The following is a 25,930-nucleotide window of genomic DNA, read 5'->3' as shown; positions in this document are numbered from 1 at the left end:
ATGTCGTCACAGATTGTCAAACTCGGTATCGTACTACCATTACTGGTGGTGGCGGTCACTGGACAGTCTGCATTCAACGTGGATATATCCAAAATTAATGTACGTACCAAACATTATTTATTATTTATTTTATTCATTAAACTCTTAATTTTGTATATAAACATTAACATATATAAAACTTAATAAAAACAGAAACATATCGAAAGAAGTAGAATACAATAGGCGGCCTTATCTCTTATTAGCGATCTCTGCCAGGCAACCTTTGAATTAGGAAAAAAAGAAGAGTATTCTCCTCTTCTTTTTTTTCCTAATTTAAAGGTGGAGGTGGACTGCTGGTGGTACAAATTTTAAAATACATACATGCGAATAACTACATACTAATACAATTAGTGTACACAAATAGATAAAAAGTACATAATATCTATACTTATAATAAATCTGTAACTGGAAGATGGTAAGTGCGGCTGCTACCAGTGCCGGCCAAGAGGCGTAGATATAAAAACCTGGATAGCAGCTTCATTTCTGTGCCTTTTGGAGTAGAGACTTTGGGACCGTGGGGTTCGGAGGCAAGAGCTCTTTTCAAAGAATTATCGAGTCTACCGGTGATCCTAGAGCGGGCAGTGACCTTGGCCAACGAATTAGTTTGGCCATCCAAAGGGGCAATGCTGCCAGCATCTTAGGAACTGTGCCTCGCTGCGATGGTTTCGAGGACGTTTTAGATTTTATTAAGTTTTAAATAGTTTATTTTATGTTATATTTATAAAACAATTATTTTAAAGAATAAATAAAAAATTACCAAGATTGTTTATAGAAATAACTGTTTTGAACAACGAATTTGGCTAGTAACACTATCTCGTTAGTTATTCCTGCAAAGAGGAATTGTGTGACACTGGAAAATTTCTGTACATTTAATATATTTTGAAAATTTTTATTGAATTTTTGTATGTCTGTCTGTCCGGGCATCACGTGAAAACTACTGAACGGATTTAAATAAAATTTGGTATAGTTGCAGCTGATATTCCGGGTCAACATATAAGATACTTTTTATCCCGATAAACAGTAAGTTTCCTCTGGGAAATGGGATGAAATTTTTTATCAATTTTACTTCATAGCTCCGTTAAATTTGATTCGATTTTAATAATTCTTTTATTATGTGAAAGTGTGTACTATTAAGCATTTATTGTCTAATTTTAATGAAGATCTGATGGGGGGTCAGTGATCAGGGGTGTAAGGGGGAGGCTAGTACCAGTCAGCCTCCCAAAATGCCAACCTCACCTGCACGTGGTGCACCCTGCCGTCTAACCGACGAGGCTCTGGCGACCGACAAGTGGCGGTATAACTACTTCAAATTGGCTAGACTGAATAAATGGCACAGACCGGTGTCGGGCAGCAGCGACGCCGGTGCGATCAGTCTAGCCCTGCGATGACCAACCCGCCTGCCCAGCGTGGTCATTACCGGGCAAATCTTTGTATGAATGGAGAAAAGAAAGCCACAGCCCCTAGTCCCCGGCAGCCCCGCTATTCCTGGCTCTGGCAGCGGTTATGGTAACGGCGGGGCAAGGGGTGTCAAGAATCTCCGGAAGAGATTCCGCTGCCAAACCCGACGACTGGACCTGGCAACGTATAACGCACGCACGTTGAGGACCGATGAGAAGTTAGTCGAGCTGGAAGAAGCAGTGAGCAAGTTGCGCTGGAGTATCATGGGTTTATCTGAAATCCGTAGAGAGGGGGAGGATACGATAATCCTAAAATCCGGCAACTTGTTCTACTACCGGGAGGGCGAACAACAGTCCCAAGGTGGTGTCGGATTCATCGTCCACAAATCCCTTGTCAACAACATTGTTCGAGTCGAAAGCGTGTCGAGCAGGGTAGCGTACCTTGTACTCAGAATAACCAAACGGTATTCCCTGAAGGTTATACAGGTCTACGCACCCACAACTGCGCACTCCGACGAGGAAGTAGAGGCATTGTATGAGGATATTTCGAAAGCCATACATGCCTCGAAAACCTACTACAGTGTTGTGATGGGGGATTTCAACGCGAGGCTGGGCAAGCGAAGCGGTGCAGAGCTGAGAGTGGGGCAATTTGGATATGGGCAACGGAACGAACGGGGCCAAATGCTGGCCGACTTTATGGAGAAGGAGGGCCTCTTTATGATGAACTCCTTTTTCGAAAAGCGGCCGCACAGGAAATGGACCTGGCTGAGCCCCGATGGTTCGACGAGAAATGAGATCGACTTTATCATGTCGACCAAACGGCATATATTCAATGATGTCTCTGTGATCAACAGGGTGAAAACCGGGAGCGATCACCGTATGGTAAGAGGCACATTGAATATAAATGTAAAGCTGGAAAGGGTCAGACTGGTAAAGTCTACGCTCCGGCCTACTCGTGCTCATATCCAAAACCCCGAGAGCTTTCAACTGGAGCTGCAAAACCGGTTTGATTGCCTGGACTGCGATTCTGTGAACGATCTTAACAACAGGCTTGTGGAAACTGTCCATACGGTTGGGTCCAAGTTCTTTAAGACCCACCGTAAACATAGAACCAAAAAGTTCTCAGCCCATACACTCGGGCTTATGGAGAAGAGACAAGAAATGAGACTACAGTCTTCAAAAGATGCGTCTGAATATCGGCGTATTAATAGACAGATCTCGAAGTTGCAGACGAAAGACTTGCGACACTTTAACACTGAGAAAATTAAAGTCGCCATTGAGCGCAACAAAGGCTCGAAAGTGTTCGCAAGAGATCTGTCTATCGGACAGAGCCTGTTGACTCGCCTGAAGACTGACAATGGTAGTCTCATATCTTCTAAACCAGAGATCCTGAGTGAGGTTGAGAAATTCTATGGACAGTTATACACCTCAACACAAAAGCCTGTTGAAAGTTTGGCTAAAGACCCTAGAGCCAAATTGACCCGACACTTCACTGAAGATATCCCGGACGTCAGCCTTTACGAGATTAGTATGGCTCTCAAACAACTTAAGAACAACAAGGCACCGGGTGATGACGGAATCACAGCAGAACTCCTGAAAGCGGGTGGAAAACCGATACTTAAAGTCCTTCAGCGGTTGTTCAATTCCGTCATTCATCAAGGCACAACGCCAGAGGCATGGCACAGGAGCGTGGTTGTTCTGTTCTTCAAAAAAGGTGATAATACCTTGCTGAAGAACTACAGACCTATCTCGCTGTTGAGCCATGTCTACAAGTTGTTCTCAAGAGTCATTACGAATCGTCTCGCGAATAGGTTCGACGACTTCCAGCCTCCTGAACAAGCCGGTTTCCGAAAGGGCTTCAGTACCATAGACCACATACATACGCTGCGGCAGGTTATACAGAAGACTCAAGAGTATAACCGGCCACTTTGCTTAGCGTTTGTGGACTATGAGAAAGCCTTTGATTCGGTGGAAACCTGGGCTGTGTTAAGGTCACTGCAGAGATGCCGAATTGACTACCGGTACATCGAAGTTTTGAAGTGTTTGTACAAAAACGCCACTATGTCAGTCCGTATACAGGACCAGACTACGAAACCGATCCAACTGCAGCGAGGAGTGCGACAGGGAGATGTTATCTCCCCGAAGCTGTTTACCGCTGCGTTGGAGGACGTTTTTAAGCTTCTGGATTGGAACGGGCTTGGCATCAACATTAACGGCGAGTACATCACTCAACTTCGGTTTGCCGACGATGTAGTCATAATGGCAGAGACTCTGGAAGACCTTAATGCGATGCTCAATGACCTCAGCAGAGTTTCTCAACAGGTGGGCCTTCGTATGAACATGAGCAAGACGAAAATTATGTCTAACGCTCATGTTGCGCTCCACCCAATAATTGTTGGGAACTCTGCACTCGAAATTGTAGACGAGTATATATACCTAGGACACACGATCCAGTTAGGTAGGTCCAATTTCGAGAAAGAGGTAAACCGCCGAATCCAACTCGGATGGGCAGCGTTCGGGAAACTTCGTGACATCTTCTCGTCCAAAATCCCCCAGTGCCTGAAGACTAAAGTCTTCGAACAGTGCGTGTTGCCAGTGATGACTTACGGATCAGAGACATGGTCGCTAACTATGGGCCTCATAAGAAGGCTCAGAGTCACTCAGCGGGCGATGGAGAGAGCTATGTTAGGAGTATCTCTACGTGATCAAATCAGAAATGAGGAGATCCGTAGAAGAACTAGAGTTACCGACATAGCTCAGCGAGTTGCGAAGCTGAAGTGGCAATGGGCGGGGCACATAGCTCGGAGAACCGATGGACGTTGGGGTCTTAAGGTGCTGGAATGGCGACCCCGCACCGGTAAACGCAGCGTAGGTCGGCCCCAAACGAGGTGGACAGATGACATCAGGCGAGTAGCTGGGAGCCGTTGGAGGCAAGCGGCCCAGGACCGTGCATTGTGGAACTCCCTACAAAAGACCTATGTCCAGCAGTGGACGTCAATTGGTTGAGATGATGATGATGATGATGATATAACATCACGCTACGACCAATGGCTACCATTATTAATGAGAAATGTTGTAACTGCAAAAAATATCTTTTTTGAGAGCGTGTGGACATACGACTACTTTTGAAGTTGACTGACATTCGCGGTCGCGCGCGTCCGCTAGTAATTAATAAATAAATATAAAAATAAACTAATATATATAATAACAACACGTACATATTTAAATACTTTAACACACAATAAATGAGTAAGTATATACATGCTATCAATAGTCGTTGACAATAAATATAATGGGCCTTAACTGCTTTTTTAAATATCGCCAGTGATTTGGATCGTCGTATGTTCATTGGAAGCGCATTCCACAATTGCACAGCTCGTACGCTAAACGAACGCTTGTAAAATTTTGTCTTATGATAAGGCATACTCAGCGTCAGCGCACCGCACGATCTTAAATCAGATTGCTCACCAAGAAAAGTGAACATTATACTGACATTTTGAAATGACATTCCGTAAAATATTACCAACAATGGAATAGTATAGAAAAACTTTATTGCAACACAGTAAAATAGGAGAATCACAAGGAAAACAGCAATAGTACTTAGTGCTAGAGTGCAAAGGCGGCTTTATCACTAAAAGTGATCTCTTAAAGGCAACTTGAGTAATTTATTTATTTACGTCTTTATTGCGTAGTGTACAATAAATTAAAAATATACATAAAAAAAATTAGAGGCAAAAGGCGACCTTATCACTAAAATGAGTCTCTCCCAATTAACTCTTTGCGCCGACTGGCGCAGTGGGCTGCGATCCTGCTTTCTGTTTCTAGCTTGATCTAGCTCACGAGATTACCGCTGTGTGGCACGTGGAGTCCACTGAAATCATCCCTTTTGTTATATCTGCAAATGGTTTAATCCCAGTTAGCCTAGCACACCATCTTAGGCGACTGGGGTTCCGTGGCAGTTCACTGGCAGCCAAGTTCAAATTGAAATTCAAAATTCAAATTCAAAATTCTACTATTCTATATTCTATTATTTCAAGTAGGCCTAATATAAGCACTTTTGAAACGTCAAGTCTGTATGTGTGTAGTGACTTGTGAAAATTCATTTTTCTATCTTGTGAGAGATGAAAGCGGAGCCGGATGCTTCCAAACAACTTTGTCATGTGAGAGTAAATCTCGAATAATAATAATTCTTTATTTGGTAAGTACGACACATTTACGCTGTAACACAATAATTAAAATCAGTAATAAGACTAATAAGAGATCAAAGAGAGAAGTAATTAGAGATCAAAGAGAGAAGTTAAAGATAATGGTTGGAAATTAAAATGAACATCATACCTGCCTTAGTGATTATAGCTGAAAATTATATAAATTAACAAAAATTTTATTTTAGACCGTTTGAGTAGGGTCAAAATCAAGTCCAAAGGAGTCGGTTACAAACATACCAACAAAGCTAATAAAAATCTTATTTTTTTATCAGAAAATTGTAATAATCTTCTAAATTAGTGTATTGTCATCGGTCCTCGATATGTCTACAAAGTTTGAACGAAATCTGACCGTTTAAAGTGGGTCAAAATAGCGTCCAAAGAAGTCGGTTACAAACATACAAACATACAAGTGAAGATAATATAAAGCGTGTAAAAAAAACTTACATAATATATTAATATTAAACATACAAAATAATTACATATTATTTATTAGAATTATTAGTTTAATTAGGAGTTTTATTAGTTAGGATTTATACGCGATATTAGGCGAAACGTGCATAGACAGTTATGAAAATTAAGCTAATTTTGCTATACTCCGCGAACAGCAGCAGAATCTGTATGGTGTAATTTATAATACTCCACACCAAACAGATCCTCGGCAATGTACCCTCTACGCACGTTTCGCTCCGAAACCGGAGCATCCTCAGGAGATGTTGACTTTACAATGAATAATTGTTAATTGCGAATAATTGTTAACCGCTTCAAACCGATTTTATCTACTTATGAATATTTGGTATGATCTACGTCTCTTATTTAGTTTTGTCATACAAAACTGAAAGGATGAAATTATTTTTGGTATGAAAATTTTATTAATGATAATCTATGTTGCTCTTACTTACTTTTATTTAACTTTATTTTTCCTATTTGTCTTTGAAAATGAACTGTTTCTAATTTCAGAGGGACAGATTTACGAAAATAATTAGCTTTTTAAGACAAATAAACAACAGCGTGATGTCCACACTATTGTTTGATTTTACGAATAAAAATGATTGCTCTAGAGGCATTATCCAGGAAGGAAATATTAGAATCATACATTTGTATGATGACGCCCGCCTATATTATCCTCTAAATACTAAATATAGAAATAAGTTTAAATTGATGTATGATAAAATGATATATTCTACTACTACTAAAAAAAGAAAGATTTACTTTTTTTATTACTATTTTATTGAAAACTAGCGGACCCGCTTGACTTCAAAAAATAGTCGTATGTCGTCGCGGACTGTTCAATGGAACTTTAAAGAAACAACAATTCCGACAATTCCGATATACTTACTACATACTTCAGTCGTTTGGCGTAACGCTTACCGTTCACGCATCGCACGCGTCAGAATCTCTCAAAAAGAATATTTTTTGCAGTTTTGGCAACATTTCTCCATTAATCATATTAGCCATTGGTCGTAGCGTGATGTTACATGCCCATAATTGTTACTACCAATCCAAAAAACAAAATCGACACAGAATTTTCTGATTAACGCGTTCAACCAAACAAAATTTCATAATTATTGTGTATTATTTGTATATTTTTTTCATTATATAATTATATATGTATTTATATTATATTTATATATATATATATGTTTATATATATATATATATATATATATTTATTTTATATGTGTGTTTATTTATTTTCAAATATATATGTATATACACATATATTGCAATTGCACTATCCCGCTCTCTTCCAGCTTTTCCTTCTGCCAGAGGTTGCCTGTAAGAGATTGCTTGCAGCAATAAGGCCGCCTTTGCATGCCTACAATTCTTGTTCTGTTGCTTCTATATTTTATGTTTGTGTGCAATAAAGTATTTCTTCTTCTTCTTCAAAATATCAAAACTTTATAATATTTCAACTATGCCGATCCAAAAAACCACGTCAATCTAAACTCCGCGATTTTGAAAGACATGCGGAAAAAATAGCGATGCTATCCTGTAGAAGTTTGCTTCTCCGGGATAAAAAGAAGCCTATGTGCTATTCCAGACTATATTGTAGGTATCTCTGCCAAATTTTAGCCAAATTGGTTCATTCGTTGTGGCGTTAAAGCGTAACAAACATCCATCGATCTATCCATCCATACATACATCCATCCATCCATACAACTATCCTCACAAACTCACAGCATGCATTCGATCGTTGTCCCATATGCCTTGCGACTTGCTTTTATCTGTAAAGAATTATGTCCTTGATCTCTGACAATATTCATCAGATCCTCATTTAAATTAGACAATACATGACAATAGGTAGTATACACTGTCAAATAAATAAAGAATTATTAAAATTGATGCAAATTTAACGGAGATATGAAGTAAAATTGATAAAAAAAATTATCCCATTTTCCGGAGGAAACTTATTGTTTATCGGGATAAAAAGTATCCTATATGTGGACCCGGGATATCAGCTACCACTATACCAAATTTTATTTAAATCCGTTGAGTAGTTTTCACGCGATGCCCGGAAAGACAGACAAAAATTAAATAAAAATCGGTTTTGGCACAGTATCGACTATAAAGCATCCCCTAAATGTACAGAAATCTTCCAGTTACAGTTTTATTATAAGTATAGATGTTACAGTAAAACTTATAACTAAACTAATTACTTTAAAGGTCATGCTCGCGTTTAAAATCTATATAAATAAAAATTAATGTTTGTTAGTCTGACTAAACCTCGAGTTCCTAAAGCTAGACCGATTTGGCTAGTTTAGGTCTTAAATAGTTATTATTTGTCTACAGTGAGAAGAATACTAATATATCACTTAGTGATAAGGCCGCCTTTGCACCCTAGCACTAAGAACTATTACTGTTTTTCTTGTTTTTCCTATTGTGTTGTGTTGCAATAAAGTTTTTCTATTCCATTTTCAATCCTATGTATATATATATATATATATCATTTTTCTGTACGAGTGTTTGTCAGCGAGCTCCTCCGAAATATTTGGACAGATTTTAATGAAATTTTATGTGTATATTCCAAAGGGCTTTCTTTAAGAATCCAGTATGAACAGTTTATTTACCCGGGTTTAAAATAGTTATGAAATTTCTGTCTCCAGAATGCAAGCTTGGAATTGCTGAGAAGCAGTATAGAGGTAAACTTTTTTTTTTTTAACTATCTAGAAACTTTACCCCTCTGCATTTCCAAAATACAAAGTCACTTTATCCGCGTTTGTATAAGTTTTTACAGGATCTCTAAGGAACAGTTTATTTACCCGGGTTTAAAATTATGCGATGTTTGTCTCCAGGATGCAAGCTCGGAATTGCTGGGAAGCAGTATAGAGGTAATCTTTTTTTTTAACCATCCAGAAACTTTACCCCTCTGCATTTCCAAAATACAAAGTCACTTTATCCGCGTTTGTATAAGTTCTTACAGGTTCTTGTCTAAGGAACAGTTTATTTACCCAGGTTTAAAATTATGCGATGTTTGTCTCCAGGATGCAAGCCCGGATTTGCTGCAAAACGGTGTTATAAACGTAATCTTTTTTTTTTTAACTATGCAGAAATTTTACCCCTCTGGATTCACCCCATTGTTGTAAGCTACATTGGGGTGCCCATATCGAGACACTAGCGGGTAAGCTCAGCTCAGCTGCTTATGCTGTCAGAAAAATTAGACAGTTAACAGATGTTGAAACTGCTAGGCTTGTTTATTTTGCATACTTCCATAGTGTAATGTCGTCGTGGGATCTTGTTATGGGGCAGAGCTGCTGATATAGAAACTATATTTTTTACTACAGAAATGAGCTGTGCGATCGATATATAAACTTGGTTCACGCGAATCCCATCGTACCAAATTTAAAGAAATAGGCATACCTACTTACAGTAGCCTCGCAATATATTTATAATAATATAATCTTTCACAACAAAATTCCATAACGACAAGGCTGCTTGGAAGCAGGCCGATCCGCTCTCATTTCTCACAAAACAGAATAATTCTAAAGATTGTTAAACTTTAAAACGATGTTAATAAATGAGCAATCTGCTGAGTTTCTTGCCGGTTCTTCTCATTGGAATCTGCCTTCCAAACCGGTGGTAGAATCACTACAAACATACTGACTTGACGTTTCTAAAGTGCTTATTAATTAGGCCTACTTGAAATAAATAAATCTTGAATTTGGAATTTTTTTTTGAACAGTTTATTTACCCGGGTTTAAAATTATGAAATGTCTGTCTCCAGGATGCAAGCTCGGATTTGCTGCGAAGCGGTATAAAGGTAACCATTTTTTTTAACTATGCGGAAACTTTGCCCCTCCGCATTTACGGATTACAAATTATCATCATCATATCAACCCATTCACGGCACACTGCAAGGCACAGATCTGCTCCCATAATGAGAAGGGTTTAAGGCCGTAGTCCGTATAATATACAGACAGTGGCGTGCACTAAGTTTTTGACCAGGGTATGCATAAAGCAGGTGCTTGGCATAACATGGTAAAATTACCCTCCAATACGAGTTACATAAAAAAAATAAGGGTATGCATTGCTTTTGCGCAAGTATGAAGTGCACGCCACTGTATACAGATAACTTTTATTTGACGGCCGACTGGCGCAGTGGGCAGCGACCCTGCTTTCTGAGTCCAAGGCCGTGGGTTCAATGTTATTCAGTGTATTTATAAATAAATAATAAATAAATATACTACGACAACACACACATCGCCACCTAGCCCCAAAGAAAGCGTAGCTTGTATTATGGGTACTAAGATGACTGATGAATATTTTAATGAATAATATACATATATACTTATAATATACAGATAAACACCCCAACACGGAATAGCATTCATGTTCATCACACAAACATTTTCCAGCTGTGGGAATCGAAACCGCGGACTCAGAAAGCAGGTTCGCTGCCCACTGCGCCAGTCGGCCGTCAAATAAAAGTTATCTGTATATTATAAGTATTTATGTGTGTAGAGTATTATTTATTAAAGAAAAAAAAAAACAGATCTGAGAATCGAATCGAATTTCTGTCTCCTGCATATACTAGCCGCGTTCAGGACCTTTGTCCTGTGGTGTGTCAATTTATTTATTCAATTACGAGTCCATTAGAATGACATATAGACATAATTATTATATTTAAAAAAAAAATGACAATCTAATGTTTACAATTGAAATGGAACCCTGTGAGGGCGCTGTAACCAGATTGAGAGGCTGTATTGTTGTCAATACTAAATATTCTCATACATAATAATGTAATACATGTTTAAAGTAATCGTGTTTATCTACGTAATAATCCGCGAGGCTATAATGTCCAACTGTTATGGTTAGGTTAGGTTAGGTTAGTTAAGTCACAGTAACTGCTTTTTTATATTTTTTCTTTAAAAACACGGGTATGATCGTTTGTCAATTCCTATCATGATATTAATCCTTATCCAAATAAATAGTTTTATAAATATTAATTTTGATTATATACCTACAAATTCCTTTTTAAATTATTCAAATTGAACCTATCGCTTAGAAGTTGCGACGGGTATAGAAACGCAAAAAGTAAGAAAAATGCAGTGGGCCGCCCGGCCGCGAACATAGTTCGGAAATAAAACTGGACCTGGTAGATAGCGCTGCAATTCGTTTCTAGGTTTTTTAAAGATATTAAAACTTCTAATAACCGATTCGGTGCAGACGAAGTTGCGTGGGTCAGCTAGTTTTATAATAAGCTTTCTCCAGCAAGTAATGTTTTAAGGATTTGGTAAATAAGTTTATACTTTCTTTTTCTTTTATATGTTTCGGGATTTTGTTGTAAATTTTTGTGCACATATGGGGTTTGGGCTTGTGCTGTGCATTTTTAATTTAGATGGCGCTAGGACCAAGTTGTGTTTGCGCATGCGCCGCCATGTATCCTGCATGTCTTGGAGCTTTTAAAAAAGTTCTGGATGTTTTCTTACAAGTTTCTAGTATGTAATTAAATCTCTATTTGTGAGTTATTTTCCACAGGAACCTAAGTTGTGTGAGAACAGAGAGGGGCGTTTAGGTGTTTGTATTAAGAGCTACCTATGCGTTAATGGAATAGTTGTCACAGACGGCGCAGGCTTAATAAAGAAACGGTAAGACTCTTTTTCACGACAGGTATTGTCAGTTAGTCGTGTCGGTGTGTGTGTGTGTGTGTCTGCGCGTGAGTATTTGTGCCTGTGTGTACGGAAAAATTCGTTTGAGTTTATGCTTACACCTTTAAATGAAGAATTTACCTGTGATGTATATTATGTGTAATTATTTAATAAATCAATAAAAAATAATAATAATAATAAGTGTGTGTGGCATGTGTGTACCGATTTTTATTTTGTTCTTCCTTGAAAGTTTAATTTATACTTTATACGCTTTGATTTTTTAAACTTCGTACCGAATTTTCTTGCTCTAAACTTTGTTTTCTGGTTATGTAGACAGCATTATAGAAAACAAAGCCTTGCTTTATGTTTTACGACCTAACAATAGTGTTGCTAATAATACTATTTATGTTTTCAGCGAAGCTTATTATTTCAGCTCAATCTACGGTTGTGGTGAACTCGATCAGGTTTGCTGTCCGTATGACATGGGATCAGACGTTGATTTTGAGGGTAAGAGTTTTTCTTAGTGAAATATTTCTTAATATCGCTCGTAAACACAGCAACGCGTCACAGGAATGCTCCGAGCTTGGGTTAGGAGTCCACCGTTGCGTAGCCTGTGTTGGGGCTCGCAACTACCATTATTTCAATAAAAGATAATGGTACCATAAAGACTTCTTCCTGTACTAATAGGAAGGTGAGATACATAGCGAATCCACTGTGCCGTTTAACGGAGACATGAATGTCTTGAGATGAAGTTGAATATGCTATGATGTATTGAATGATGATGGGATCTAGTGGTTATCTAAATCCTATTTTTATGCCATTTAAGTGAATCTGGTCTTGTGAACACGTTGCTTCTGACGCTCTAAAAGTCTTGAGTTATTATTTATTTATTTATTCCCATCTTACATTTTTGTCATTACAAGAAAAAGTTATCCTAATACGACAATGCAGCATGTTATTTAAATTTTAATAATATATATAACTATAGTGTATATGATAAAATCCAAATCGCTATATTTGTGAGTTCACTCAGAGTGCAACAAAATAAATCCGTCTTCTCGGCTATCACATTGAGGGTACGGAGTGCATATTGGGTACATTATGGGACAACAAGGTTGGGGTCTTAGCCTCTGAATGATTATATGCCAGTATTATTTAAGAACTCAAACTTAAACTCAAAGATAGACGCAGAAACGCAACCATTAAAAATAAAACCAGTTATTGATGTGTTATAGCAGAAGCCAAAAATGGAAATGGGCAGGTTACGTCGCACGTTCCCCTAATAATAAATGGACAAAACGCGCATCTCTATGGAAAGGTCCAAAGGGCATTAGAAAACGGGGTCGACCAAAGGTACGATGGGCAGGTGAATTAGAGAGTGTGTCGAGAACTGGCTTGAAAGAGCGCTAAACAGAGTTGAGTGGCAGAAAATGGAGGAGGCCTTTACCCACAAGGGGTCCTTGGTTTCATAACTCAATTTGTCAATTTTTTATTTTTTTTTATTTAACGTAACAAATTTGCAAAAGCTATATTCTTATCTATTTTTATATATATATATATATATTTTTTATTTATTATTATTTAAGTAATTATGAAACCTTACGGAGTGATCTTTAAGAGGACCCCGATGGTTTAGTTACAAGACGTCAATTACAACCCTTGTCAGGGGATACGATCAGGGCATATAATTTTTGTCTCCCGCTGTTTTGGCTTAACGTGGGGGTTCAGCCTGACTTACTACCAGCGAAAAAATCTGGGTGCGGTGCGCCAAAAGGAGTTTTCTATTCAAAAACTCTCTTTTTATATAAACATGTATTTGTACTAATCAGCTGAAATACATTTTGATTGCAGTAACCACTCCAAAGCTAGAAACCTGGGTCACAGAAAAAGTTACCGGTATTAAACCTTGGCCTATCGCAGCAGATGATCGCAAAAACAAGCAACCGACCGAAAAAACTACAGTGTAAGCTGTTTTCATTTTATTCTACAATTATTTTGATGGCTGATTGGCGCAGTGGGCAGCGATCCTGCTTTGTGAGTCCGAGGCTGTGGGTTCGTCACCTTCACCATCACCATCACAATCATATCACTGTCATAATCATCACTATGACTATTAAAATCACAATCACAATCGCAATCGTAATCGCAATCGCAATCGCAATCGCAATCGCAACTGCAATCGCAATCGCAATCGCAATCGCAATCACAATCGCAAGCGCAATCGCAAGAGCAATCACAATCACAATCTATATATACGAGTATAAGAGATTTTCACCTAAATATTGACTCATCACGATATCTCTGGAACCATAAGGCCAAGAGACTTGAAATTTGGTAGGAATATTCCTTTCGCCGAGTAGAGGTCAGCTAAGAACGGATTTTACGAAATTCTCACTATCACTATCGTCACAGTAACAATCACAATCACAGTCGCAGTCGTAGTCGCAGTCGCTGTCGCAGTCGCAGTCACAGTCGCAGTCGCAGTCGCAGTCGCAGTCGCAGTCGCAGTCTCAGCCGCAGTCGCAGTCGCAGTCGCAATCGCAATCGCAACCGTAAACACAATCACAATCACAATCACAATCTACTTATATATATAAGAGATTTCCACCTATATATTGACTCATCACGATATCTCTGGAACCTTATGGTTGGCCTAGAGACTTGAAATGTGGTAGGAATATTCCTTTCGCCGAGTAGAGGTCAGCTAAGAACGGATTTTACGAAATTCTCACTATCACTATCGTCACAATCATTGTGATTGTCGCAATCGCCATCGCAGTCGCAGTCGAGTCTTGAAACAACGTTTCAAAACTTCTATAGATTTATTACAAGTGCAATGTATCAAATCATACACTGTGCCAATTATAGGGTTAACATCAATCTTATTTTGAAAATTGAAAATGGAATAGGATCATTTGTCCATTTTATTAAAAAAATATTGTGTGTTGTCGTTGGTCCTCATTTCACAAATGGGAGGTTCACAAAGCTTTAACGAAATCAGATAGTTTCAAGAGGGTCCAAATCAAGTCCAAAGGAGTCGGTTACAAACATACAAGCAAACACAAAGTGAAGAAAATATAAAGCGTATATAATAAATTTTCGTTTAATTATGTTTTAGTACTCTGGTTTTAATCTTATCTTGTTTAATTTCAGATACAAAGAAATCGTCGGTCAGGTAAATTTGCATTAAATTGATAAATCACACATCTAAAGATCTTTTGCTTTAACGGTGAAGGAAATAGTTTGGTGGATTATGGCCTAATTCTCTCTTATTCCGGGAGGAGAGTCGTGCTCTTAATATTCTACCTTACCGGCCGGTTATATTCTGAAGCGGTGAAAGCGCATTGGTTAGGATTTCGACTTCACTTTCGGGAGGGCCGAGTTCGAAAACGCACCGTAACTAAAACATCACTTGCTTCAACGGGGAAGGAACATCGTGAGGAAATCTGCATGCCTGAGTTCTGCATAATGTTCTCAAAGGTGTGTGGAGTCCACCAATCCGCACTAGGCTAGCGTGGTGGACTGCCTCCCTAATCCCTTCTCATTGTGGGAGGAGACCCTATTAGGTGTCAACAGTTATAAAAAGCCTAGCCTTCAGTATTTATAACTTGTACTGGAGATTTTCTTCATTTTATATCATCTGCATACCCTGTGCATACCCTCAATGCACGCCACTGGTGGTCAAAGAGCCCGCGTATAGCACAAACGTGTCGATCCTGGAGGTGTTGAAGATCCAGACCCATCTCTCTAGTCTATGTCCACAAAGACAACTCTAGTTTTTTAGACACGTGGCAAGGCAAAGGTCTGATCATATAGATTTCCTTATTATTTTGGTAAACTGCGTCAGGTCTTCGATTCGCCGATACCCCAATGCCTCAAGACGAAAGTCTTAAACGAGTGTGTCCTGCCTGTAATGACATATGGAACCGAGACGTGGACACTGACAGTCAACCTGATCCACAAATTTAAAGTCGCGCAACCCGCTATGGAGCGAGCTATGTTGGGAATCTCTCTTCAGGATAGAATTCGCAACGACGATATCCGTAGAAGAACCAAGGTCACCGATATAGCTCAAAGGATAAGCAAGTTGAAGTGGCAGTGGGCGGGTCATGTCTGTCGTAGGACCGATAGCCGTAGGGGCAAACGTGTTCTAGAGTGGAAACCGCGAATCGGTAAGCGCAGTGCGGGACGACCTCCTACCCGCTGGACAAATGACCTTAAAAAGGTGGCTGGAAGCGGCTGGATGAGAAAGGCGGAGGACCGTGTATGGTGGCGCGCTCTTGGAAAGGCCTATGTTCAGCAGTGGACGCTTGTAGGCTGTTGATTGATATTATTTTGGGCGGCGTTGAGATTGTACCACAAATTGTATTGCACGACGACACACGTGTCCGCCCGTTCTCGCCACCATTGGCAGTCGTGTTTGTGCGCACAATAAACAATACCAGTGCCATGAAGTGTTTCATTTAGACACCCCGATAGGGCATTGGTAAAGTGGTGACCCCGACGTGATGACGACGTATTTCGTCACCCGACGTGATGGTGACCGTGTCGTGAAAAACGTAGGGGTAAAAGATAAAGAGAAGCAAAGGAAGAGTGCGAACCCTTTGGATCGACAGCACAAAACTGGCATAGAAGGCCACAGTCACCAGCCATCAAGTCTAAACAAAGAAGAAGAATCATATCAACCTCACCGGCCCACTACAGGGCTCGTATAAGTTATAAATTGGAAAATCCAAAAGTGCACGACTCATAATGCTCATTTAATTATCAAATATTGAAAAAAAAAAAAAGAAAAAAAAAAAAATAATAATTTTAAAACAGCTGTACTAGGAAAGTGATGCACAGGCGCCCCTGGTGGAATAAAATGTACATAATATCTATAGATATAGATATATCACCATCCATGTTAACTTTACATGGATAAATATAGATATACAGTCTTGCAGTTTTCGTTTTTTATTAATTGCAATTAAACTACACTGAATTAATTAATCATTCGCATTCAGTGACCTACAATCGTCGATTAGAATTTAAAAAAAAAAATTTAACTCAAATAATGGATTTTTTCACAAGTTAGAGTGTTTTCGGGTTTCACACATGACGGACAGGAAATTTTTTTGACCTATTTTGGTGTTTTTTTCCAATTCTATTGCAGTAAATCAATTTTTTAAAAGTATGGAATTAATCTCCATTAAATTATCTCGACAATAGTATGCAAAATATCTTGATTCCGTGAACTAACAAGGCTATAATAATAAAAATAGCCGCCGAAATGAGGCGAAAAAAAATTTTCGATCGTAAAGCACTCTCTGAAGCTTCGCATCATGAGTCGTGCAATACTGAAGGGTAGGCTTTTTATAACTGTTGACACCTAATAGGCCCTAATAACCACCCACCACCCATCACTCTAAATAACCACCTCCCACACAGAAAAGGGTTTAGGCGGTAGTCCACCAAGCTGGCCTAGTGCGGATTGGTGGACTCTCAACGCCTTTGAGAACATTATGGAGAACTCTCAGGCGTGCAGGCGTGTGTGTGCAGGGTTTCAATGTGTTTTCCTTCCCCGTTGAAGCAAGTGATATTTTAAATGCTTAAAACGCACATAACTTGGAAAAGATAGAAGTGCGTGCTGGGATTCGAACTCGGCCCCCCGAAAGCTAAGCCGCAGTCCTTTCCACTAGAAGCATAGGGACATAATAATAATAATTACAGTAATCTATAGCAACCTTTGGTGTCATGCAAATTTAAGAGTTCCCATTTCAGTCTAAAGAAGAAAAGGGAATTGCTGCCACCGCGGAATATGAAACAGATGAGGAAAATGAGATTGAGAACGAAAATGAGACAGAGAAGGAAAATGAGATAGAGAACGAAAATGAGACAGAGAAGGAAAATGAGATAGAGAACGAAAATGAGACAGAGAAGGAAAATGAGACAGAGAACGAAAATGAGATAGAGAGCGAATATGGGATAGACCAAGAAGAAGAGATAGAGGTGGAAGATATACCTCCGTGCGGAGTGCGCCACATTTCGGCGGTATCACCTTGGCTGGTATACATGTAAGTTGCACATTAGTATTTGGTATTTAGTATTTTTATACAACGTGTAATTCATAAGGAATCAACCCGTAAAAATATTAAATCATTAGAAGCATATTTATTTTTCCATACAAACGAATTCAAAACATTTATTAATTTATTTATTTGCACACAAATAAAAATACAGAAGAAGAATAAAAGAAAACACAGACAGAAGAAGTATACAAAAGGCGGCCTTATCGCTTTGTAGCGAACTCGCTTGTCTCTGAACATTGGATAGAAGCAGGCGTTACTTTGCGGACATCCATGATATACGACGGCCGAGTGGCGCAGTGCCGCCTGCTTTCTGAGTCCAAAGCCGTGGGTTCGATTCCCACAACAGGAAAATGTTTGTGTGATGAACATGAATGTTTTTCAGTGTCTGGGTGTTTATCTGAATATTATAAGTATTTATGTATATTATTCATAAAATATTCAAAAGTCATCTTAGTACCCATCACACAAGCTACGCTTACTTTGGGGCTAGATGGCGATGTGTGCTTTGTCGTAGTATATTTAATTGAAAAAATTTATTTAATTATATGTTATGAAAATTAAGCTTAATTTTTTATAGTCCGCGAAAAGCAGGTGTATCGTGTAATTTATAATTTCTTCGATCCTTTTTTTAGACAACAATTATTCATTGTAAAGTCAACATCTCGTGCTAGTAGACGTAGTAAACGTGCGTAGAGGGTACATTGCCGAAGATCTGTTTGAAGAAGAAGAAGAAACACTTTATTGCACGTATACCATACAGGAAAAGAAACAGTAAGGAGTATACAGTACACAATGTAGACATGCAAAGGCGGCCTTATTGCTGCAAGCAATCTCTTACAGGCAACCTTTGTAGATAGGACTTACAGCAAGAGAACGATAGTGCCAAGAGTGTTGATAGATATACATAAGTACCAAAATGTAAAGATACAAATACACATATTTTAAATAAATATACATAATATATAAATAGAATATGTACATAATATATATAAATATATAAAAAACATAATATATATAAGTAGATTTAAACACTGTTAAAAAAAAAAGGAATATAAAGAATCTACTTAAAATTCCATCACTCAAAGTTCAGACGACTCTAAAATATCGGAAGGGAACTACTTCCACGGATTTCAGCAGGCAGATTGTTCCAGAGCATAATTGTTTTAAAGGTGAAAGAATTACTGAAGAACTTCGTTTGGTGTGATATATACAGATTCTCCATACAGATTCTCCTGCTTTTCGCGGACTATAACAAATTAATTTTCATTAATTAATTCAAAACATTGAAGATAAAAGACCGACTCTCTCACAGTATCTACCTACGCTACGCGACGCGTACGTAATAAAGTGACAGGAGTCACTTGATTTTAATTTAGCATGTGATGTTAGGGCAGTACCTACCTATCTGATTTGAAAATAGAAAATAAAAATAGAAAACTCCACTGTTTTTCTAGGAGTGACCTTAGATTGTAAGCTACAGTGGGGTACCCATATAGAAAGCCTAGCGAGTAAACTCAGCTCAGCTGCATATGCAATCAGGAAAATTAGACAGCTTACCGATGTTGAAACAGCTAGGCTTGTTTATTTCGCATACTTTCACAGTATTATGTCCTATCTATCTATCTATAGGGATCTTGCTGTGGGGAAAAGCTGCAGATATTGAAAGTATATTTATACTACCGAAAAGAGCCGTACGATCAATCTATAAACTTGGATCACGCGAATCGCTTCGTGAAAAATTTAAACAAATAGGTATTCTTACAGTAGCTTCGCAATATATTTACGAGTATAATAATATAGTCTCTGTGAGACAAAATGTTACTCTTTATAAACAAAAAGCTGAAATTAACAATCGACTTACCAGAAACGGACATAAATTAGTGATATCTGCATATCGTCTGCGAAAGGTGCAGAACTCCTTTGTGTATACGCTTTTACAACATGATTCCTAAGGAAATTCTTGACCTACCAATGCACATTTAAAAAATGTGTAAAAACGCATCTAGTACAGCGAGCGACTATACATTTGATGAATTCCTCAATGACAAGGAAGAATGGAAGCAGCCAGCCTCGCTCTCATCTCCCGCAAGATAGCAAAATGACTGTAAATGTTGATGTTGGAAAAGAGCAACTACTGAGTTTCTTGCCGGCTCTTCTCGGTAGAATCTACTTTCCGAACCGGTGGTAGAGTCACAACAAACATACATACTTGACGTTTCAAAAGTGCTTATAAAGTAGGCCTACTTGAAATAAATGAATTTGAATTTGAATTTGAATTTGAATTTTCAGTAAAAACTATGGCAGCGGTTTACTCAAAAACTTTTAGGTTTTCGATTTCACAGATAAGTCTCAGAGACAGAACATAATGTACCTCTAAAGGCTGTGAAGTATTATTACGGCTTTCATTTACACATTGTATATCTGCCATAGAATTATTTATTTATTAGGAAGCCAATTACGTGCATGCAACTAAATATCTTTATATTATAGACACATTAAATACTTATTTTATAATGTTGTACACTCCATTTAAAGACGTAGACGTAGCGTTAGCACGATATCCTAAAATACATTCTTTGTTTACAAATTAATTTTGAGAAAAAGATAAACATAACCACTAATAAAAAATAATAGGTACTTTATTATATTATTTTTCACAACACCCTCAAAATCGGCATTAAATAAAAGTGCCTGGCTAGAACAAAAACAAAAATCGGATACAAGATGGCCGACAAATTGGCGGATTACGTATTATTTTGCACAACTCTCTCAATATTGAATGAAAAGGTTTTGTTAGTACAAAACTACTAGATAATATTTTTTTAATTTTTTATCGGGGGTTATTTTAATCTTTAATTTAAATAGTTATTAATTCTTTTAATCACGTACCTACCTACCCACTTGTATTTTTTACTGCCACAGTAAAAAGCTGTTTGTGTGGAGGAAGCATGACAATTCCAAAAGCGACGTGGCTGGCGGCGGCACCCTTATCCACCCCAGTGTTGTGCTGACCGTAGCACATATATGCGACTCCAACCAACAGCTGCAGGTCCTAACCAGCGGAGAAGACAGGCAAACACGGGTTGTTAAACAAGTAGTAATGCATGAACGCTATAAAAGAGGTTAGTATTTCACCATATCTACATTTGACGAATGCAGTGGTGAGGGATTATTCGTATCTGTACCGCTGCTTTGTCCTTTCAGGGGGTCGAATAGGAATAAAAAGGCCGATCTGTCCTCCTGCTCCCGGCGAGAGGACAGATCAAACTAATTCAAATTCAAAAATGTGGCACGGCAAGGCACGTATGGAGCGTTCATACATTTATCATGTTACACTAATGGTATTGCTAGCTTTAGTTTAATGTTGACGAATTTAGTTATCGCCATCAACTGACTGTTATGTCATATTTTACAGTAATGTACCTACGCATCAAAAGTGCCATCTGAATCAAGGTGCCTATTTGAATAACGAAATATTTGACTTTGACTTTGAGTTTAAACTTATTCAGCAGGGTGCAGTACTCTGGCAGGTGGACTGATAAATTTTATCCCTTTTCAGTGGATAAAATCTGGGAAAAAGGATCGCCTATAAACGGGGCAACTGATTGGATTTAACAATGTTATGTTTTCTATTGTACACCTTTTATGTTTGAGGATATATACGTCGTCTATGTATTTGTCGGCTGACAGGCGCAGTGGGCAGCGACCCTGCTTTCTGAGTCCACTGCCGTGGGTTCGATTCCCACAGCTGGAAAATGTTTGTGTGATGAACATGAATTAATATTATTCATAATAAATTATATTCATAATTCATAATATTATTCATATAAATATTCATCACTGTCGTAGTATATTTATTATTACTTATTTATTTATTTATTTATTTATTGATACGTATTTATTTATGTAGTGTATTTATATGTTTTAGTATATTATTTATTTAATCATCTGCCATGCATCTAAAGCTTACACTTTTGGTTTGAAGAGATCGCTATGTAGCGATAAAGCCGCCAAATTGTACCTTGCTTCTTTTGTAAAGGGTAGGGTAAACCTGATTATGGCCTGGCGACGCGACGCGACGTTTCGCCACGCTATAAGATTGAATTTTTGTATTTCGTATTTAATAATAAAAATTAATATTAATGTTGTAGTAAACAGTCATTATTAACCGACTTACAGAAAGGAGAGGTTATAAATAAATAAATAACTTATATACTACGATGTTATGGGTACTGAGATGACTGATGAATATTTTTATGAATAATATACATAAATACTTATAATATACATATAAACACCCAGACACTGAAAAACATGCTCATGCTCATTACATGTGGGAATCGAACCGACGGCCTTGGACTCGGAAAGCAGGGTCGCTGCAAACTGCGCCAATGGGCCGTCGAATGATTCGGTTATGAGAATTCGGTCGCATTTCTTTTTTATTTTCGGAACAAATTTATAATCTTTTATGTTTTCGTAATGCAATATCTGATTCCTGTCGTATTCAGTTCATAAAACTTATAAAAAACAATTTCGATGTTTCGCATCTGTCAGGCGTCCCGTGACGGAAACACATTTTTTTTATTTATATTTACGTTTTCTGTGTTGTGTGATTTTTTTTTCTTTTATTGTCGTGTTGGGAAAGCTTTATGGCTAACTCTAACCTCTGTCCTTTTGGGCAGGACAGAGGTTATGTGGGACTCGTTCACCCAAACGAAAAACCACTACGGCATGCCTCTCTCGTTGGCTTTAGTAGACGTCTTTGGAACATAATACCGGAGGTTATATCAGGTCTACCTTTACCTAAGTTTAAACAGATTTGCACGGTGTACCACGCAAGTAAAGCTTGCATTATTTAGAGCTTACTGCCAATCATTTTACACGTGCAGTCTGTGGACACACTATACGCAGCGATCATACAGCGCCCTGCGAGTTCAGTACAACAATGTGCTGAGGGCGGTGTTGAAGCCACGACGCTGCAGCGCTTCAGAGATGTTTGGGGATGCGCGGGTAGATGATTTCTACGCGATCATCCGCAAGCGTGCTGCGTCAATGATGAGCAGACTCGTGAGCAGCACCAACACCCTCCTCAGTACACTGGCATGCAGGCTGGACAGCTCTCTCTAGGGGTTCTGGGATGGTGTGCACACGCGCTATAGGGGGGGCTCAGTTAGACTATAAGGAAATTTGTGTATAGAATAAAGTTGTTTTTAGTTGTTAAGTACTAACATAGGTTTAACTACATTGTTTTACTAACACGATATGGACAAATGTCCGAAATAAAGATAATTATTATTATTATTTTAGAAATGTTTGTATTCCTCAGCTCTTGGCTGGTTTTAACTGCATTTACGGGCCTTAACCAAGTAAATGCAGCGTGTGGTGTGTTTTTGTGTTAATATTGTATTTTTATGTTAAGCCTACGCTTTCGTCAACCTGCAAAAACTTTCTTACTATTCTACATGTATTTAAAATGGCAGCTTTTTTTATTATTATTATTATTATTAATCAATCGTGGCTACTACGCGATTGATGAATTCCTTAACGACAAGGCTGCTTGGAAGCAGGCCATTCCGCTCTCACGAAACAGAAAAATCCTAAAGATTGTTGAACTATAAAATGATGTTGGAAAAGAACAACCTGCTGTTTCTCGCCGGCTCTTCTCGGTGGAATCTACCTTCAAACAGACTGACTTGACGTTTCAAAAGTGCTTATAAACTAGGCCAACTTGATGGAAATGAATTTTGAATGTGTCCATCAACCTGTCGCGTAGGGGCTCATGTGACTGTGACTACCGGCAACAACGCCCTTCAAACCGGTACACAGCAATGCGGTTGGCAAAAGTACATCCATGGACGAGCTCTGTCATAAAAAGCTATACGATTACAATGTGTTTCAGGGTTTTATAATAATGACATCGCGCTCTTGATTCTGTCGGAGCCCGTAATCCCGTCCCCCCAGATTGCAATGGCGTGCCTGCCGTCCGCGAATACAGCGGCGCCCCAGCAGTGCTGGGCCCACGAGTGGGCAAGCGAACCAAGCCTCGGGAGCACGAAGACCAAAAAGGTATGTCTTCGATTTTAATATCGGGAGAAAAGAAAATTCGCCAACCAACCCGGTAAAGTTAAAATCTTATCTTATCCCGATCTGTTGCTGTAAGTCCTATCTACAAAGGCTGCCTGTAAGAGATTGTTTGCAGCAATAAGGACGCCTTTGCATGTCTACATTGTTTACTGTATACTCCTTAGTGGGCGTCCATAAATTACGTGAGGTGTTTTTTCTGAATGGTGAGATGGCGTGCGATTTTATTCAACCCCCTCCCCCGTCTGGGGGATGGGGTCTCTCATCTCACGTGTGATTTTTCAAAATGTGGGAAAAAAATATTGCTTTGTGCGATTCATACGATTATTTAACCTGTCCATCGTCGAAGAAATCTAAATGTCAGTTTCAATAAGTTTCCACACACCGTCACGGTGGGAAATAAATGGCGCACTGACACAGATTCAAACAAGCATTATTTTATATTTGTAATCAATATTGCTGAGAGTTTAAATTTAAGTGTGATAAAAATTTAACAAAAACATTGCGTGATATGACCTCCCCTCTCTCCAACGTAAGATAAGATGAGATTTGAATCGACCCCCCTCCCTCCCCTAAACATCTCACGTATTTTATGAACGCCCCCTTACTGTTTCTTTTCCTGTATGTTATAGGTATACGTGCAATAAAGTGTTTCTTCTTCTTCACCAAAACACCCGACTAAGTTTGTTGTGGCCTTCTTAGACCCGGCCGCGTTTTATGTTAACGAATACTGCATTCGTTAACATAAAACGTCGTTAACATATCACCATCACCTAACATTAGTGTTAACATGTTAAATGTATGAACGCTTCATAAGTGCCAGTGATAAGGTCTACATGAATAGAACATTTTGGTTTTTTTATTTTTTTATTATTAAATAAATAATTATACTACGACGACAACTTGAGTTTGTTATAATTAAAAAAAAAATTGCTTGGCACTGGGATTAAACCGTTGTTCTTTCCAGGTGCTAGTTCCCGTAGTGAGTCACCAGGAATGCCAGAATAAGTTGCAAAAAAGCAGGAAGAATCCCCGGCGTCCCTGGAAACTACATCCGTCTTTTATGTGCGCCGGCGGAAACCACAACGTGCAGTTCTCCAAGGGCGATGAAGGGTTCCCACTGATATGCCCAAAGCAGGTAAAATATTGATAACGATTTAGGTACCCTGGGAAAGATAGATCTTTGTTTTTTTTTGCATAACACACACGTTTACATAGATGTGATTTAAATATCAATAACGAGGTCCCAGTGTCTTATATTATCTCTGTTATCTATATATTATAAATATTTATGTATATTATTTATATAAAATATTCATCAGTTATCTTAGTACCCATAACACAAGCTACGCTTACTTTGGGACTAGATGGCGATGTGTGTATTGTCGTAGTATATTTATTTAATATATAATTAATAATTGATTCATTTATACGTTATATGACCAGTCTGTATTAACGAGGTTTTTTTTTCTTCTGGCTTGACACAGATTAGCCAATGTCAGGTGTTACCGAGGTATTTACTTAAATTCTAACGTTTTCCTATTATTTGATTTCAGAACCCGGAAGTTCGGCACATGCTCTATGGTATGACATCGCGGGACTTATTCTGTGGAAAACATAGCGACCCAACAGTTTATGTGGATGTAGCCAAATTCCGCGATTGGATTGATGCGAAAATAATGGCGATCCGCCTGACAACAAAAACTTATACCATACGCGATAAAATAATTATAGAATACTATTAATAATTAAAGTGTCCTATACGACTATAATAATATCTATTATTTATATTAATAAACGAAGTGTCCGAATATCGGGCGACTATAATAATATAATTGATTCGTCCGAATATCGGATGCATTCAACTATTTTATTTTGACTAAGTCATAGCTTAAATAAAGATAGGGTTATTTATAGTGTTTCAAGCTATGCCTTATATGCCTTGACTGCAATTCCACCTGTATCATCGCTTACAGGTCATTACTACTGTCAGTGATGATACATTTATTTACAAAATATTTCACTTGTATGTAAACGTGTTTGTACACAAA

The 25,930-nt window shown here is 38.3% G+C and overlaps 1 protein-coding gene across 1 annotated transcript; it reads left to right on the top strand.

Moving 5' to 3' along the window:
- LOC120635151 (serine protease filzig-like) lies at nucleotides 1–25,648 on the top strand. Its single transcript, XM_039906084.1, has 12 exons — nucleotides 1–99; nucleotides 8,746–8,970; nucleotides 9,864–9,899; nucleotides 11,618–11,727; nucleotides 12,143–12,234; nucleotides 13,579–13,690; nucleotides 14,881–14,902; nucleotides 17,491–17,783; nucleotides 20,721–20,920; nucleotides 23,698–23,864; nucleotides 24,847–25,017; nucleotides 25,436–25,648. Exons 1-12 carry the CDS (start codon nucleotides 1–3, stop codon nucleotides 25,622–25,624), a joined length of 1,716 nt encoding a protein of 571 aa, XP_039762018.1. The 3' UTR covers nucleotides 25,625–25,648.
- Nucleotides 25,649–25,930: the final 282 nt, after the last annotated feature.

This window comes from Pararge aegeria, chromosome 26 (assembly GCF_905163445.1).
Source record: "Pararge aegeria chromosome 26, ilParAegt1.1, whole genome shotgun sequence".
NCBI lineage: Eukaryota > Metazoa > Arthropoda > Insecta > Lepidoptera > Nymphalidae > Pararge > Pararge aegeria.
Note: the sequence above shows the minus strand (reverse complement) of the source record. Positions and strands in the feature narration are given on the sequence as shown.

Bases quoted from the DNA above. Each gene is read 5' to 3' on its own strand.
- LOC120635151 (XM_039906084.1), top strand. From the start codon at position 1: ATGTCGTCACAGATTGTCAAACTCGGTATCGTACTACCATTACTGGTG. The intron at 100-8,745 runs GTACGTACCAAA...TTCTGTCTCCAG, and splicing joins TGGATATATCCAAAATTAAT to AATGCAAGCTTGGAATTGCT. The intron at 13,691-14,880 runs GTAAGCTGTTTT...GTTTAATTTCAG, and splicing joins CCGACCGAAAAAACTACAGT to ATACAAAGAAATCGTCGGTC.